This window comes from Mycteria americana, chromosome 3 (genome assembly GCF_035582795.1).
Source record: "Mycteria americana isolate JAX WOST 10 ecotype Jacksonville Zoo and Gardens chromosome 3, USCA_MyAme_1.0, whole genome shotgun sequence".
Classification (NCBI taxonomy): Eukaryota; Metazoa; Chordata; class Aves; order Ciconiiformes; family Ciconiidae; genus Mycteria; species Mycteria americana.
The window spans coordinates 70,846,923-70,864,978 of record NC_134367.1 but is presented as its reverse complement, the minus strand read 5'-3'; the positions used below and the strand labels follow the sequence as shown (position 1 = coordinate 70,864,978).

Here is an 18,056-nt window from a genome sequence, read left to right as displayed (position 1 = left end):
CAATGTAAGTTAAGTCAAGAATATCCTTAAAGCTGGTTTGGCATTTTGTATCTGGTCTTTTTATGTATGAAAATAGAAAATACTAGACAGTCCCTTGTCCGTTAACACCTAGGGTTGAAGGAGAAAAGAGCAGCATTTTGTTCAAAGCCATATATTGTCAATAATTAGAGGTTTTCACAGCAAGTAAATAGCCTTGGATGATGGAGTCCTGACTCAGTGTGAAGGAAGGAGTTGTTTCCAATTACCACTTATCAGTCATAGCTATGAAGTTAGTTAATGTACAGTTCTCACTATGTGGCAAACTTCTGATGAATATCCGTCATGCTGGATTGCTTCTGCTAGGAGATGTATGTACAAGTAAAAAGAATAGAGTTATTACTGTGTCATGGGAGAAATTTGTTGCAAAACTCTGCTACTTGTGTACTGTGACTCTTTTGGTGGTTAGATATACAAAGGGCAATGGTTTTAAACTGAAAGAGGGCAGGTTTAGGTTGGCTGTAACGAAGAAATTTTTTACAATGAGGGTTGTGAGGCACTGGAACAGGTTGCCCAAAGAAGTTGTGGGTGCCCCATCCCTGGAAGCGTTCAAGGCCAGGCTGGATGGGGCTTTGAGCAACCTGGTCTAGTGGAAGGCGTCCCTGCCCATGGCAGGGGTGTTGGAACTAGATGATCTTTAGGGTCACTTCCAACCCAAACCATGCCATGATTCTATGATAATAATGAAGTTACAAAGCTGTGTTAAAATTGAGAACCCAGCTGGATTTTTGTGTAAGCATTTGTAATACTTCTGATATATTATTTTTCTGAGTTTACACAGTGGATGGAGGAAGTCTATACTTTTTCCAAATCTGCTGTTTTAAGTGGCAAAACTGCTACTAGCTCTTTCTCCCTGGGCTGGATTTTTTTGTTTAATGGAAAAGAAAAGCATTTGATTCAGTAGGCATATGATGATGAATATGGTAAGTATTTGGTTAAGCATCTGCTATGCTTCCATAAAGGTAGGCAAGTATATTAATTTTTTTTCCCTAGAAAGAAAAACTTAATGAGAGCTACCGTATTTGCATATCGTATGTATTTCCTTTGCAACTTCATCTGCAGGTGTCTGCTGTATTTAGTGCTAGTAAAACTAGGTATATAGTGACCACTGCAAAGAAAAACCTGTTGTCTTTTAAGCATTTTGGATCTTACATCATATTTTATTGGGCCTTTTTGTTTTTTCTGAAATGGGGATGCCTTTTCTGGTGTAATATATACTTAAAATCCAATGAAAATTGAAAGTGGCATTTTCTTGTGCCAAAATAATGTATTTTTATACTGCTTAAGACTGCAGAATATATCTCTGATAACTTTTTTTTTTTTTTTGGCAGTTGTACTCGCTAAATGATTATAAGCCACCCATTTCTAAAGCTAAAATGACACAGATCACCAAGGCAGCAATCAAGGCTATAAAGGTAAGAAATTGGCTAACTTCTTTTGACTTCCTTTCCATTTCTCATCTGTGTCAAAATAACTGAATAGCTTAAAGAATTTGCTGCAGAACTTTCCACCTCCCTTGTTCTGTGTAGAATTTCCAAGTTATGACCAAATGTGAGAGTGATGGGATTTTCAGGAGTGCAACAGAAAGCTTAATTTGTTGTGTGACTTTCATTTGCTGGTTGTCATACATGACAAAGAATTATACCAACTTGACTCTTCAATCAGATCTGAAAGACAGGGTTTTTTCCTTCAGTTTAAAAAGGAAACACTGACATTGCCTGAGAACAGATGAAGAAATACAAAACTACCACCCCACCCCACCCCCAATATGAGATATGTGTGCCTTTGGATCAATATAATTGTTTAAGTTTTATTTCATTTTTATAAATTCCTAGCATACCTTTTAATGGGGGGTGTTCATAGATTTTTAATTTTGATGCTTGCCAAACAGCAATGGAGCAGCAGAAAACAGCACTGAAAAATGTTGAAGGAAGGAAGTATGCCATTAGCGTTAAGCATTAAAACAAATGGAAACTCAGTGAAAGCTGGAGAGGTGAAAAAGAGGATAGGATAAAAGCTAAAAAGCCATGAACTTATGCTCTTCTCTCTACATTCCTCTGCTGAGAATGCAGATATGTTTTTTAAGGAACAATTATATTCTCTTAGCTCTCGCTAAATAAGTGCATGTTATTTAAAAAAATCCCCTGTAAAAAAAGGTCAGAAGGCAAGAAAAAGTGAGATTAGCTTTTTTAATGCTGTTAAATGTTCTAAGGAAGACAGCATACTCAGCTGTAGGTGTTGGATTGCTGGTTAATCAACCAAAGTCTCTAATTCAAGCAATATTGCATGACTTGAAAACAAGTATATGTATCTTCAGATTTTCTCCTGTATTGAAATATTATTTTATTTTCCAGTTCTACAAGCACGTTGTACAGAGTGTTGAGAAATTCATTCAAAAGGTAAGTCAGTCACAGGTATTTTCTGTTAGCACTGAGAAAAATTTCCTCATTTTGGATTACAGGGTATTGAAGACCCCACCTTGTTTTAGGTACACATATGGATTAATATTTTTATCACATGTTAGTTTATTTCAGTTTTTAGTCACATTCAGTTTCTGCTAGTAATCAGTAGCTGATCATAACCCATGATACAGAAAGGCAAATACTTTGTCCCCATTTTGTAGTTATGATATACTTTGATCTGAATGACTGTGGATACTGTCTTAGGACTACTTCTCTGTGTGTATTCATTTAATGTTAAAAGAGTCTGTCAGTGTAGCCCACGTGAACAGCTAACAGCAATAGAATTGACAGCGGTTTGGCAAGTGACAGTTGCTTTTGCTTTTCTGCCAGGTTTTCCCATAGATTTTAAAGCTGAAGGAAAGATGACCATTCAGCCTCATCTTCTGTGTAGTAGGAGATGTAGCATTTCAGTTGGTGGTTCCTGCTGGTAATTTAAAAAATATTTGTATGGCTAGACTGGAATTGCTTTTTGGGAAGATGCAGTACTAATTTAAAGATTCTGAATAACAAAGAATTTTATTGCATTTTGTTTTCTTGCAACAGTTAATTATTCTTGGGTAAAACTGCATTTTATCTCCAGTTGGAAATGCGTGGATTCCAATTTGTGAGTCTTTCCTCCTTGTCTGCATTGTACTTGATAGTTCAGTTGATCATTTTGGTACTGAATTTCTTCTCCTTTTGTAAATAGGAGTAAATTATGATCAAATTGCCTTTTTATTTTGACAAACAAGCTAGAGAAGTTAGTCTGTTAATGTTGCAACGTTGGATGCAATTTTTTCTTCTGTTGTCCATTTTACGAAGCAGTCTAGAATGCTCTGTGTCAGTAACCTGTGTTCCTCATTAACTTTTATTCCTTGGTGCCCGGTGTATGCTGCAGTGCCTTTTGGCAGTGGATGGACAGTGTAAATGGGGTTCAGCTCCAGCCTGGTGTTTTTGACTGTCTCAGAACAGTTTGTGAATGAATTATTTAGGTACTAGAACATCAGTCCTATGTGGAAAAGGTGTCATATGTATGTTTCATGGCACCAGTAAAGACTAGTAGTATACTTTACCATCACTGCTAGTGTTTTGTCAAGTAGTGGTCTTTTGGGGCATTGCCTCTGACTTCTTTCCACCCCTAAGAAAAGGGATCAATATCCTCTGATCCCTGTTTAATACTACAAGTGGATGTAAGAGGATGAGAGCAGGTGTACGTCTTACCATCTCTGATCAGTAGCACCTTGCAGTTTCATGTCCTGAAATTCTGAATTGCCCGAGTTCCAAATACTGCTTTTTAGTTGCAGTGACTGTGATTGGCAATTCTGTATTCAGAGGCATGAGAGAAGATTTATCCTCTGAATGAAAGAGTGGTAATTTGTCAGGAATTGGACTGGTTGTTTGTGACCCTTCCAAAAGCTACTAAGAGTATAGGTTAATCTTAATTAACTTAATTAACAATCTTAACTGCACTGTTCATTGCTGGTTAGAGAAAGCAGATGTAGGTTGTTATTGATAGCCTTGTTAGTGATCACTCTGGATTAGATGTTTCCCTTTAGGCTTGGTGGTCCGCCCCCCCCCCCCCCAGTATTTAATGAACAATTTAGTAAAACATGAAATTATTAATAACATCAAATAGTAAGTTGTTATTTTAGTAGAATCAGAGATAAGCAGATGAAAGCTCTTTTCTAGCCATTTGATATTTATGGACCTAAGTTGTATGTTTGAAAGATAATCGGATTATTTTTCTGGAAGCAATGTCAGTGCTATCTCAATTAGTTTACTGTTGATTCTTTCCTACCCCAATATTTTCTTTCTTCAAAATTAATCTCATGAGGCTACTGAAACTTCAGGGGAAATAATTGTCCATTACAGTCTTTGTTTTGTGACACTTAACTCACTGGTCTATTGTCGTTTTGGTTGACTGTTTCATTCTCTGGCAAAACGTCACTTCAGGGCTCAAATGACCACATTCCGTATACGTAAGGATATTCCACTGTGACAGAAAGACTTGAATAATATCTTTGAGTAATCAAATTATCTTATTGCTTAGACTCACTAGGAATATAAGTGAACATTTGTTGTGTAAAAACTTGTCTCATCTCAGATTGGGGATACGCAGGCTCACTGCTTCAGCTGTCGTTCTTTTTTATTTGTATTTTATTGTATTTTCCTTTTTTATAATCTGTATTATTATATTAATAATAGTATTTTCTTGCTTTCTGTCTGTGCCATGTTTTTAAATACTCCACCTAGCATATTTGCTGAGTTTTCTATTAAATATCTGTGGTTTTTCTTAATTTCAGTATTGTGAAAAGTCATATACCTGTCTGTTCTGTATGCAGAATATTCTTATTTTGGGTAAAAAATTAGCTAAAATTTGAGTAGCTACAATACATTGAAGTGATTCTCTGAAGACAGTGTATTATATGCAATTAGATTTTAATTTCATAATTTTAATAATGAACATTTATTCTTAAAAGGATTCCACACACATTATTAAAAATAAAGAATGCCATACCTAAAAACACTGGACCGTGTTTAGAGCCTAAATAAATGCTTTATTGAGGTTGCAAATGTTAGCAAATCAGCACTTTTCAAAACAGGAAGTTTATATCTAGGCTATGATAAAATTAGTAGTCTGAAAAGTTTGTTTGGCACTGTATTAGAGAGGATGAATTTAGTGTGTTACATAGTATGTTTATAGACTACCTGGACCAGAGAGGGAATGGGTGTACTTTGCCATGTTTTCCATAGTAACTTCTGTGATAAGTGTGTACAACCCATATTCATGAAGTGAATCCATGTCGTAGTATATTCTGGTGATGACTCCATTATATTTTTGTACGAGTTTTTATTCTGTCTTAAAACTGGTTGCACTAATCTGGTGCAATTACTTTGCAATTAAAAGGCAAAAAATTTAGCTTTAATTGTTAACTAAGTAAAATTAACCTGAGTAATTAGTATGGTAGTTAGCAGACATGCTTTATAAATACAATGCTGTTAGTAAATTATGCGAGTTTTCCACAGTTTTAAAATAAGTATCGCTGGTATATTCTCAACCAAACAGATGTCTATATAAATATGTTCTTGTTCTGGCGGGAGCAGGATATACCACACACTACTTAGAAAAATGTAAAATAAAGTAAACAAATGTTAATTTCAATGTTGGCTTTGATCATAAAGAAGGACAAAAATATTTTGAATTATATTTACAGCTAGTCCCAATGTACTATGAAGAATTTGGTCATGCTCTATGCTGTTCTATTAAAGTACGTGTGTGCATTTAAAAGATATGTGGTTCATGTGCTAATTTTTAATAGCTATATTCGAAAAAGTTTTTTTTAGTGGTAGTAAATTGATTTTAGACCATTTACATATTTGCAGAACACATATAGATGTGATAATTTGAACATTAACAGTTAGCTGTTTTTGAGAGAGTTTAATTTTTTCAGGACAATTTGTTAAATAGAGAACATTTTGGTGAAACTTTGACCCATTTAAAAATTAGAGAGGACAGGTCATATTTACTCTGCCCTTAATGGTTTTTGGTATTTTTCACATATGCACATTTTAAATTATTATTCTTTGTAGTGCAAACCAGAATACAAGGTACCTGGTCTGTATGTCATTGACTCCATTGTAAGACAGTCCCGGCATCAGTTTGGGCAAGAAAAGGATGTATTTGCTCCAAGATTCAGCAATAACATCATCAGCACTTTCCAGAACTTGTACCGTTGTCCTGGGGATGACAAGGTAAACCACTTTTTATAGGTTTTTTTCTAATTAAAACAATCTTTACTATGTTATCTATAAAGAATAAAGATTTTGATCTCACTTTTTGCTTGCTAGAGTGTATCTAATTGTAGACTTACACATTTATATGTATTTCTTTTAATTTTGCTTGTCTGAGTGTAGGGCTAGGAGAAGACATATCCAGTTAGATTAATTAGAATTTCGAAAAGGTTTTCAGGAAGAGTGGATGGATTTGAGTTAATGTATTTTGATGGGGAAAAAAACTAAGCAGGCATTTGGTAGGACATAGAGTTGTAGTCAGTCTTTTATTGTCATCTTCCCCTCTTCAGTGAGAAAATGAATGAGCAGGTTTTGTATTGTGTCAAGAAATAAATAATCTTTCTTGGTAGCAGTAACTTCAGTGCAAACTAGTGTGTTTTGGACTGAAGGAGCAATAGAAAAACAGTGAAGTGTCTTAAAAGTTATTTTTCCTTTGGTACTGAATCAACCAACAGCTGAATAAGGCTGAACTTGAACAGTTTGACCCAATAGTTCAGCTCTTCCCTTGGACCATAGTAGTCAAGATTGCTACCAAATGATCTTTATAATAGGTTGGCTGGAAATAGCAGAGGGTGCAGGCAGTTTAATTTCCTTCATACTTGTCATGGATCTTACAATAGCTAGAGTTTCTTTTTATTGAATTGAAAAATTACAAAACAATGTGAAATGCTAAGGGCTTTATGTCCACATAAATTTGTGTAATAGAGTCATTAAGTCAGGTAGTAAGTGAGGCAGGGCACTGCAGGAAGAGGAAGACAGGTTATTCTTTGAATAGTGGATTGCCATCCTAAAGCTGTATTTTTCAACCAAAGATCTGAAAACCCAAGGCATCCATTGAAGGTGATTAAGGCAAGTTCAGCCATTGCGTGTCTCCTGCAGTTGTCTTGGGATTCTTGCCTTTTTAGAGGAGTTAGGACCTCTGCAGGAAAATACGTCGGAATCTGCAAATTTTAAGTGGTTGAAAAACTCTGCTATGGATGTCTGTCATCTTTTCTGCAACTGAGTTCTGAGGTGCTGCTGAACAAGTTATTTAAGTTAAATGACATTTTTCCAGTCTGGTTTTAGGTTATCTGCATGATCAACTTGTGCTGCTTCACAGTGTTTTACATATATATAGGCATGATAGTTAACTTATATTTTTCTTCATTAAGCTGTATTCCATAAGCAGTATTATTTTGTTTTGTATAATCATTTAGCTTACTACTGTGGGAAATGTATTAACATGGAAATAGTCTGACTTGTTGAAGAAGGGGAGCTGGCACAAGGATGGGCACAAGTGCTCAGTTTGTGTCTGGCTTTAAAAAAATACAGTAAATTTATTGTAGGGTAAGAAATAGTGCCACTTGTTCTGTGATATTTCAGTGCATGGCAACTAATGTGTCACATTAAAGGTGTTTGTTGTCGTGGTTTAACCCCAGCCAGCAACTAAGCACCACACAGCCGCTTGCTCACTCCCCCCTGGTGGGATGGGGAGAGAATCAGAAGAGTAAAAGTGACAAAACTCGTGGGTTGAGATAAAGACAGTTTAATAGGGAAAGCAAAACAAGGCGTTCATTCACTCCTTCCCATGGGCAGGCAGGTGTTCAGCCACCTCCAGGAAAGCAGGGCTCCATCACGCGTAATGGTTACTTGGGAAGACAAATGCCATCGCTCCGAATGTCCCCCCCCTTCCTTCTTCTTCCCCCAGCTTTCTGTGCTGAGCATGACGCCATATGGTATGGAATAGCCCTTTGGCCAGCTGGGGTCAGCTGTCCCAGCTGTGTCCCCTCCCAGCTTCTTGTGCACCCCCAGCCTCCTCGCTGGTGGGGTGGGGTGAGAAGCAGAAAAGGCCTTGACTCTGTGTAAGCCCTGCTCAGCAGCAATGAAAACATCCCTGTGTTATCAACGCTGTTTCCAGCACAAATCCAAAACATAACCCCATGCTAGCTACTATGAAGAAAATTAACTCTACCCCAGCCAAAACCAGCACAGATATGAAGACGGATAGTAAAACATAGTCTGTTTATAGTCTGTAAAGCTCCCATCAGGTTCATTTCTAGGATATTTTTCACCTCAGCTATGGAAAATGTGTTTTGCAGTCTGAAGTCTTGCTGCTATGTTGCATATGGATTCAGTATTATAGGAAAGTCTTTGTGCTGTGAAAGTAGTTACTATGTATTTGACCCAGCAAAAAATTGTGCTGTCAAAGATACCAAGGATGTACCTGTTTCCTAGCATTTTGATGTTTAATCTGATTAAAAGGCATAATAGAGAAACACAACAGGTTTTTTTGCTTGTTTGTTTTAAAAATCAAGCAGAAGTATAGTAGCAGTTCATTTAAAGTAGCAAAAAACACCCCACTGATTCCTTTGTCTGGCTCAGCCATGGAAAATGCAAGGGAGAGATAGATACTGAGGTGCAGAAATAGTTTTATGTTCCTGTTCTGAACAGAAGAGGGAAATCAGAGCCTCTGATGGACTTGTCAGGGACTGCCTTACAAAGCAAACTTCCAAAGAAGAAAGGCTCATATACTGTAATGCTGAATGGAAGCTTTCAGAGATTTCTTTAAAGGAACGCTAAATTACATCTTCCAAACAGTGAAAATTCAGCACTTTTCTGTATTAAATTTAAGTATCCTCTTGGAATTCTGAGCAAACTTAATTTTTTTTTCTTTGGTTTAAACACTGTGTGGTTAAGTATTCTATGTTCATGTTTTATAGAATTTTAATAAGTTAACTGTCTTTGACAGCAAACACAAGATCCTGTGAAGAACTTTCTGTTCTTTAGAATACAACTAACCCCCCCCCCCCCCCCCCCCCCCGCCCCAAATAAGCAAGCTGTCTTGTTCCATCACATACATTACTATCCAACTTTTCAAGATCAAGCAAAATCTTGCCTCTGGGTAGAAGTAAAGCTTAGAAGAGAAGATATTTGGGAGCAGATTAAAACAGTGGACTATAAATGTATTTGCAAGCTGAACAATGAGTTACATCTGATGGAATTGTATGAAGTCTTAATTTTGATTTTTTTTTTTTTTCCTTCTCTGTGATGCACATTTTTTAATACTACTATGCAATTTCAATAGGCAGGGAATTGTGTTTCAAGAGAGCTTGAAAAATATTGAGCTACTTTCCTAATAAAAGTATTTAGCAGTCTTATTAGTATATGCCCATTTTTCAGTGGACATAAGTAATTTTGGTTCATAGGTAGATCAGAATTGCATTCATATGTGGTGACTGTAGAAGTTTAGGAGACTAATGCCTGCTTTAATTATTAGTAATGCTTTAAAATGTTGCCTTAAAATAATTTTCCTTCCATACAGTCTTCCAAGTGCAAAGGTATAAAGGTGTCAGATACATTCGTTTAGTTTTGTTTTGTTTTACTATATTGCATTTTCTGTGGAGAGAAGACTGTCACTATGTGTGTGGTATGTCTTTACTGTTGCCTAGGCATCTTATATAGGTCAGCCTCAGGTTCATAGGTTAGACATCTTTGGTGTGACCCAGTTTACCTGTTCTTATGGTTCTTACTGTTTGTAAACATAAAGGTGCTTCAGTCTAGACAGATTGATGTTGCTTGTTAAGAATTCCATAATTGAAAATAACAAGAAAGATAAGCATGACTCACGTCTTCCGTTATCCTTTCTTCATTTTAGAGTAAAATTGTTAGAGTGCTAAATTTATGGCAGAAGAATAATGTGTTCAAGAGTGAAATTATTCAGCCTCTCTTGGATATGGCAGCAGGAATTCCTCCTCCAGTTGTGACCCCTGTCTTGCCCAGCACTACAGCTGCTATGAGCAACAACACACCAGGTAAACAGAGATAGGTTAAAATCATACTTTGAATCAAAACACTTGTGTCAGCTTTGGTATGTTGGATGTTAACATGCTGAAAAATCTGACTGGTTTCCTTTAGAGAAATCAAATGAATGCTAGAAAGAAATATATTATAGCCAGTGTCCAGATCAGGAAAATAGCAAAACTAAGAGGCAGCCTCTTGTGTTTACTTTCCAACTGTGTATTATAAATATATGTAGATTGAGTAACAGTACAATAAGACCTAGTTTTGCACTCAAAAGTCAAAACAGTCGATCCCTGACAGAGTTAAAAACCCAACGCAGCACTTAATGCAGTCTTTGTTAATTGGTGGTGACACAATTGAGAGAAATGATACATCAGTATCTTTTTGCTGTCCATAGGATTGAGCGTGCTGGATCAGGTCAGACAATGGTCCTTTACTTTTGCTGGCCAACAGGCAATGATTTTGAGGGGAAAAAAACATATTGACAATACAAGCTGCAGCCGGTGACATACTTCCCTCTCCCTCAAATCTGAAGTATGTGGGCCAGAAATCATAGTGAAGAATCGTGTGGGCAGACAACTACTCATGGACTGTCCCCCAAGTTAACAAACACTAATGTTATTATACATGCAGACTTGATAATTTTGTGCTCTAAAGCATCTTCCTTACTTATGTAGGTAGATGGTGGGGAACTGGCTTTTCAGCTTGTTTCATTTTGTGGAGATTTTTTCATTCAAGATTGGGTTGTGTGGGAAATTTTACATATAGGAATTGGTTTTTGGCACATGTGGACCTGCTTTTGTCACCCACCTTTTGCTGATCCCATGCTGAAAAGCAGTGAGGTGGACAAATCCACCTTATTTTTCATTGATGTCTGTAAACATGTAAAAGTTCCAGCTCTTGGATTGGATTTACTGCATCTTCTAGCTCAATGTTTTTTATTTTCATTAGTTTGATTACTTTAAATGTTGAAATCATAGCTTTAATGCTTTTTTTGAATTCTGATGCAAATTGTCTTTTAAAACAGTAATCTAGTCATTCACATTTAGTGTTCATCAGCATATCTCTGCTTCTGAGCTAAAAGTAGGAGTATTTTCAGGGTTGGAGGATTCTTTTGGATTATGGCATGAAACTCATTATCAGATTGCTGATTTAGTCTCAATGTTCCTCTTGGAAAAAAAAAATGATAAAATGGGCAATCCTCATAAACCCAGCTGATGCAGGTTGAAATTTTTAGTAGAATCCTTAAGGCTCCTCCTGGGGATAGAGTGCAAGTGCAGTAAGTTCTGGACTAGCAGACACAATTATCATTTAGTATATACTGTTTCCACTAAATGGTTTGGATTACTGTGTGAAACCTATTTGTTTTGCATTTGTCAGTGTTTTTGTTAGTAGTTCCCATAGGTCAATAGCGGAAAGAGCTGTGAACTACACTTAACACAAAGTAATCCTGCTACTTGAGGAATGTTGATGTGAGTCTGTGTTACTTCTGTGCACTGTATCTGTGTGTGTCAGAAAAGTAGTTTAAATTGATGTTAATACAGTGCTTTCTCAGTATGTAATAACTGGTTTTGATGTCCTGTGAAGATTATAGTATTTTCATAATTTGATTTCTTACAATCCAGAAACCTTTGCTGTAGAAAATAAACAGGAATGTTCATGTCTGGTTTATGATTTCTTTTTACAGCAGGGTTTGGTTTTGTTTTTGTGGTTTGGTTTTTTTTTTTTTCCTTCTCTAACAGTATTTCTAAGTCTGTATGTTAAAATATTTTGGCATATTGGACTTTTTTTTTTTTTTTAGGAACACCTGTGACTCCAGTTACTCCAGCCAATGTGGTGCAGAGTTTACCTGATCCTTGGGTATCTCAGATTGCTAATACAGATACCCTTGCTGCTGTTGCACAGATTTTACAGAGTCCTCAAGGCCAACAGGTAAATATTTTGTAAACAGTTACACTGTACACTTTTTGATGCTTTGTGTCTTTAAGGTACACTTAAGGAATACTGCTTTCATGAGTATCTCTTAGTTTTGTGTCTGGTATCCATGTTAACTATCCCATGAGGCTGTTCATCACAAGTAAGTTCCAGGTAAACTAAAACTTCCTGTTACCTTTTGTAACCAACCCTGTTTGTTCCTTAAAGATATCGCAGAATGTTACTTCAGATAACATGGTCTGTAATTTTCTATATAGTATTGCAGATGACTAAATCAAGAGCAGCATTAAGCTTTCATGGATATAGGTATAAAATAGAATGCCAGTTTAAGCATGTTTCTCTGCTGGATGCCCCAAGAAGCTAAACATTGTACAGAATTATGTAATAGGAATGTACTCATTCTGGAAGTGCATTGTGCGTTGATTCTTTTCTTTATCTTTCCATCAGCTAAATATAATTTTTATTTTGCAGCATTCAAAAATAAGGTCTTAGAATTGACTGTGTTCCTCAGTTTCTAAATGCTCAACTCCAAAAAAGTGGCTTGATGTGCAGCATGCATAGAACTGCTTGTCCTCTTAACCCGCAGCCATATAAGTTGAGTGCACACAATCAGCTTTCTGTAAAAATGTAGATCATGGTTTTTCAGTTTATGCTAGAACTCTGGCACCAGCATAAGTTTGGCATTATGATTTTTATTTGGACTGAGGAATAGGATGCTTTACCTGCTGCGGTACTAAACAAAAGTCCCATGCATATGAATGAGAAGTAGTCACCAGTGAGCCGTTACAAAGCACTGATGCTGACAATAACAACTTTACTTAGTGAGATTGTTTTACAGTGTTAGCTAAGCAGAGTCATTTGTAATTGTTCATAAGTCAAGTGAAGGGAGTATTTTTCATCTGATTACACTGAAAGAAATTGATGGGTCATTGAAAAGCAGAGCAAAATGAGTTTGTGGGATACTTTATGAAATGTGGAGGAAAGATAGTGGAATAGCTCTTAAACAAGGAAGGAATGTGAAGTGAGAATGGGAAATACATGGAAAGTCAGTAAGGTAATTTTAAAGATTATTACCTAGAGAGTATTCTTTAAAAAAAAAAAAAAAAAAAAAGACAAAGAAAAAGATTATGAAGATGAGAAGGGAATTAGAGTTTCAAAGACAACAGATGACGAAACAATAATATTTGCTTATTTAGCTCAAAACGGTAAAATGAGGAAGAGAATGGATTTTGGGAGAGGGAAAAGATGGCCCTAAGCAGAAATGCGGAGACAGACTGGGTATGCAATAAATATGTACGTGCAGATCTCTAGGACTGGTAGATGAACTACAACATTTGCTTCCAGCCTGTCCATCTCTTTTCTTCCTGTTCTCCAAGCCACTCCACCCCCCACCCCAAGCTCCAAAGTCCTTGATTTCATCTTAACATTGTGTTTTATGGGTGAGAATGCGTGCAGGTAAATTGAGAGTCTAGACATAGGAGAGGGAAGAGTAAGAAAGATGTGACCAAGAAGAATGTGAAAACAGCTAGAATGGTGACCACCCAGGATTTTCCCACTCTAGGGCTTCCATATCTGCTTCTTCAGTTTGATTCCTTCCTACTCAGAGCAATGCACAAGGTGGACCAGCCATATTTGCTCATCTTTTGTGGATCGGCCAAGAAGGGAGGGGGGAGCTTTTCAGCTTTGCCTGTTGCAGTAATCAGTGAAACCTCTTAGTGAGGTAGAGCAATAACTGAAGCATTTTCAGAGGCTCAGCTGTATAAGGAGTCTGTTTAACTGTTTTTAAAGAATAGGAAGAGTTGTTTCACATTATCAGAAGGTAACTCTAAAGCAATCTTGAAAAAGGATCATACATTTTTGATGCATTGTGGAAAAGAACATCAACCTAATCAGCTTATGCAGAGTTTGTAGTGAGCCCTAGTAAGAAGGGAAGGATTGAACCCTGTAAGAGTTCAGTGATGAAGCCCATGAGGAGGTGGAATATGAACATGAAGATAATCAGGGACTTATGTCACCATAGTTTGAACTACCTGGATTTGCTCAACCTTTTTTCCAGAAATACCCAAAGGTAAGGCTTCAGGGGTTTACCTTGTGGAAGGTCAAAGGACTGCTTCCACTAACCCCATGGTACTTTAGAAGGGCTGCTTTCCATAGGGTTAGCATTTTTTCCTTTTGTGTTAAGGTAAATCTGTACAATTTTATGGGAGCATCTCTATTCAACAGATGAATAGATCTGCAGATGAAAAAGCCTTTTTTTTTCCCCATTGGGACAGCTCCTTTTAAAAAATTATATATAAATAGGAAGTTGCGATAAGGAAATCAAGATACACCAGGCGATTGGGTTGTACCTTTGTTCTAAAAAAAAAAAAAACCTATGGAAGATATTCTATTTTTGTTTATTTTCCTCCTCTAGGTTTGAAGGAAGAGACTCTTAGGGTATCTTGATATACTCTGATGAAATGTCTTAGGTCCATTCACTACGCTTTTGAAAGTTCCTTCTCTGATAATATTTAGTACTCGTTGCAGTATAGTCCTAGATCTCTCCGGGGTTGTGAGTGGAGCTGTTTAAACAAACCTCCCCAACCACCACCCCACCCCCCAAAACTATTTTAAAATCATATTTGAAACGTCCAACGCTATTTTTAAATAGTGTTTTTTAACATCTGTCTTTTGGCATTACCCGTACTTTGTTTTTACTGTAACATACTTTGTTGTTACTTCACGTCTGTTGCCCCAGAGCTGCTGCTTCTGGTTCAACATTGCATCTCAGCAATTTTTATCATAAGGTAGTGCTATACAGAGCCTAGAGTCTGTGCCATTGCAGGAAGTCAAATTCTATTTCCAGTTCCTGGTTAATTTGCTTTTTATGTTTTGTTAATATAGCAAGGGAGTTGCATTCTATCAGTGCAAACCTGAGTTTCAGCATGAGATTTTCCTTGTGATTAATGCAGAGACACTAGTGCAAGCTCTTCATATAGACATGTTGCATCAGCCTAAAGTGGAGCTTGCAACAGTGCAGTTATTTTCTCTACACAAATGTTGTTACAGTATACAGATTTTCCTAATATAGGTGGGCCCTTAGGAAGCTGGAGTAGGCTAACAGATTTTTTTCAGGTCAGAAGGAATCAAACTGGAGAAACAGAAGAGGGGGAACCCTAGAAAGCAGGAAATCCTGAGTGGTGACTGGTCATCATGCAACCTATCAGAGCAAGTTAGGAGGAAGAAGCATCTGCATGTCTTATCAGCCACAGAAAACAAATTAGCCAGTAAGTGGGAACAAAATTTGCCGTAAATGAAAACAAATTAAGGTGAAATAATAGCCATAGGTTAGATGGTACTGCGTTCCTGAGGGTTTTTTCTCCTATTTGGAAGGAGAAAAGAATAGTTTGGTTTTTGTTTTTTGCTTTTTAAAAAAATGTTCTTGTTTAATGCATTTGTTATCTTTTCTCTTTTAGCTTCAGCAGTTGATACAGACACTGCAGATACAGCAGCAGAAACCTCAGCCTTCACTACTTCAAGCCCTGGATGCTGGTCTTGTCGTTCAGTTACAGGCCCTCACAGCACAACTTACAGCTGCAGCTGCTGCTGCTAACACACTTAATCCACTGGAACAGAGTGTCTCTTTTAATAAGGTAGAAGTAGAATAATGGAAGTTTAAAGAAGTATTTATTGTTAAAATATATGTAGGTGAAAGAGTCGTCTTTTGGATTTTATGGTTTGACTTTAGAGATCTTAAAAATAATGAATATACTCTAAAGTGCTCTATCTTGAAAATTTACAAAAAATGTCTAGAGAGAGTAGTATAAATGAAAATATTAGTTTTATATGAGTTTAGGGCTAAATGGCATTTCATGGAATATCTCAAGTTGGAAAGGACCCATAAGGATCATCAAGTATGAAGATGGATTTGACTTAGCAAAATTAAGCCATTGTTACATGTTTTTCTTCACCCTTTGTAACACAGAAGTGAGAATTGAGCATGTCTTATTTCCCCTTCCTGTGTTTATGATCTGAGGTAGGAGATTATTTCTTACAAGGTAACGAAAGGGAAACATGCAGAAATTAATATACGCTGTTTTCCCAGAAGAGTAAAACATGATTGGACTTGTGATTTTCTTACATTATAAATGCCAAGAAAACTTCTAATCTTAGCCACAAAGTGATAATAAGTGAAGAAATAAGTTTAAGACTGTAGTTAAAACTAGTCAAGTGACACTTTTTAAAGGATATCAAAATGTAAAAAACAAACAAACTGTCTAGGTGAAGAAACTTTGTGTTGCAACATATATGCCTATCTTAAAAAAAGTTAAATAAATACAGAATACAGGAATTTAAGACAACTAATATAGCTGAATGCCAAGTAGCAATAACCATGCTGGCAATTACAGTAGTAATAGTATAATACTATTATAATACATATTATAACTTCTACTCAAAGATAAAAAAAAAAAAACAACTAAATTTTGTTCCATTATCTTTGGAAAAAACAGCTTGTGAGTAGATAAACTCTGTAGGATTGTCCTGGAGTGAATAAATAATAAGAACAAGGAAGTCAGAGCAAAAACCCTTTCATCTTTCCGAACCCAGATAATCTCTTTTTCAGGCAATTAGCTGCTCAGAACTTGACAAGTGCTGAGTTTAAAGTTTTAGGACAATTTATCTTATATTTCTAGAATTTGATCAGCTTAACTCAAATCTCTGAAATAATAGAGAGTTGTCATTACTAATGAAAGTAATGCAGCTGTAAAAATAAAAAAAGAAAAAAATGGCCTGTACTCATGCTGTGTCACAGCTGTAACCATCAACTCAAGTAGGTATAGTCACAGGGAATGAATGCATCAGTTAATAGGGACTGCCTTAATATTTAGATACAAAAAGTAATTAAGAATACGGCATTGTGTTGTGGTTTATTCCACAGACTTCAATTCCAGCATTTATATGGATAGGTGTACTTGTAGGTGTGGCTGTCTTGAATGTTGAACAACTTAACTGGAGCAAATTGAAGGAATTGGCATTCTGATGAGATGTTTATATACCTTGAGTGAGTTCAGCCTGATGATCTTTAGTTAGTTTATGCCAGTAACAGTATGATGGAGTCTTGTTGTCATGAAAACTGTCAGCGGAGTGAATGTACATGATTGTGATTTCTGGGACTTTGAAGGTAAGTGTTGTGGAAGGAATTCTTGTGGCAGTGGTGATCATTTACAAGCTTTCACTAGGTATATAGTGTTGATTTGTTCTTGTAAGCTGTGGCAGAGTTGTGTTTATAGTATGTGATCTGTACTTCAGTTCTGCATTATACAAGTAGCGTTAGATTATAATACATCTCAAATTCTCAAATTATTCAGTGTTCTATAGCATCTCTGTGAATGAACTGATAATGTATGTCTTGTTAGTCCACCAAGGCTTTTACTCAAAGGTTATTTAGGCTGCTTTGCAGAAATAGCATGTTGTTTTAGAATTTCCTCTCTTTTTTTTCCCCCCTTCTTTTTTAATATAACATTCATGCTACCATACCTATTTTCTCCTTTTTCCGAGGTTTCAGGATTTCTGAATCTAGGTATTATAGAACAGTACATATTAATATATATGTATTAATGGACAATCCTATTTTTGCAATCATAAGTTTTGGGGGTAATTTCTTGCTTTTTTTAAATGGTTTCTCAGCACCAATATCACCTGCCACCCAAATCCCACTTCTCAATAGCTGAAGACCATGAGCTCTGAAGTTGTAGAGTTTTTGTATGCATTTGAGAGACCTTGCAATAGTTTTATATTTAACACGAAATGCCTCAATTGCAGGTGACAGTACTGTTAGAGATACAAGTACCAAAAACCAGGGTGTCGTAACAGTACAATGAACAGTAACACTGGACTGTTAACAGCCTTTGTTTGAAAACCAGACATACAGTTGCTTAATCTCTGGGGTTCTAGTCTTTATAAGAAAACAAGTTGTTAACAAGTATACTTATAACAACAGGGCGTGAGCCAGCAGAGTGCCCTGGCAGCAAAGAGGGCCAGCAAAATCCTGGGCTGTGTGAACAGGAGTACAGCCAGGTGACTGATGGAAAT

General features: G+C 36.5%; 1 protein-coding gene across 5 annotated transcripts in view; it reads left to right on the top strand.

The window, feature by feature from the left end:
- Positions 1 to 18,056, top strand: part of SCAF8 (SR-related CTD associated factor 8) — a 170,033-nt gene that overhangs the window by 21,731 nt on the left and 130,246 nt on the right. For all 5 annotated transcript variants that reach the window (XR_012775288.1, XM_075498949.1, XM_075498948.1 and 2 more), the window contains 6 exons: positions 1,368 to 1,451; positions 2,391 to 2,435; positions 6,069 to 6,230; positions 9,904 to 10,060; positions 11,851 to 11,981; positions 15,440 to 15,616. Coding sequence is in view for 4 of the 5 variants with exons in the window: in XM_075498949.1 (XP_075355064.1) it covers positions 1,368 to 1,451; positions 2,391 to 2,435; positions 6,069 to 6,230; positions 9,904 to 10,060; positions 11,851 to 11,981; positions 15,440 to 15,616 (756 nt within the window). In the remaining variant the exon portion in view is untranslated. The remainder of the gene's footprint in view (positions 1 to 1,367; positions 1,452 to 2,390; positions 2,436 to 6,068; positions 6,231 to 9,903; positions 10,061 to 11,850; positions 11,982 to 15,439; positions 15,617 to 18,056) is intronic.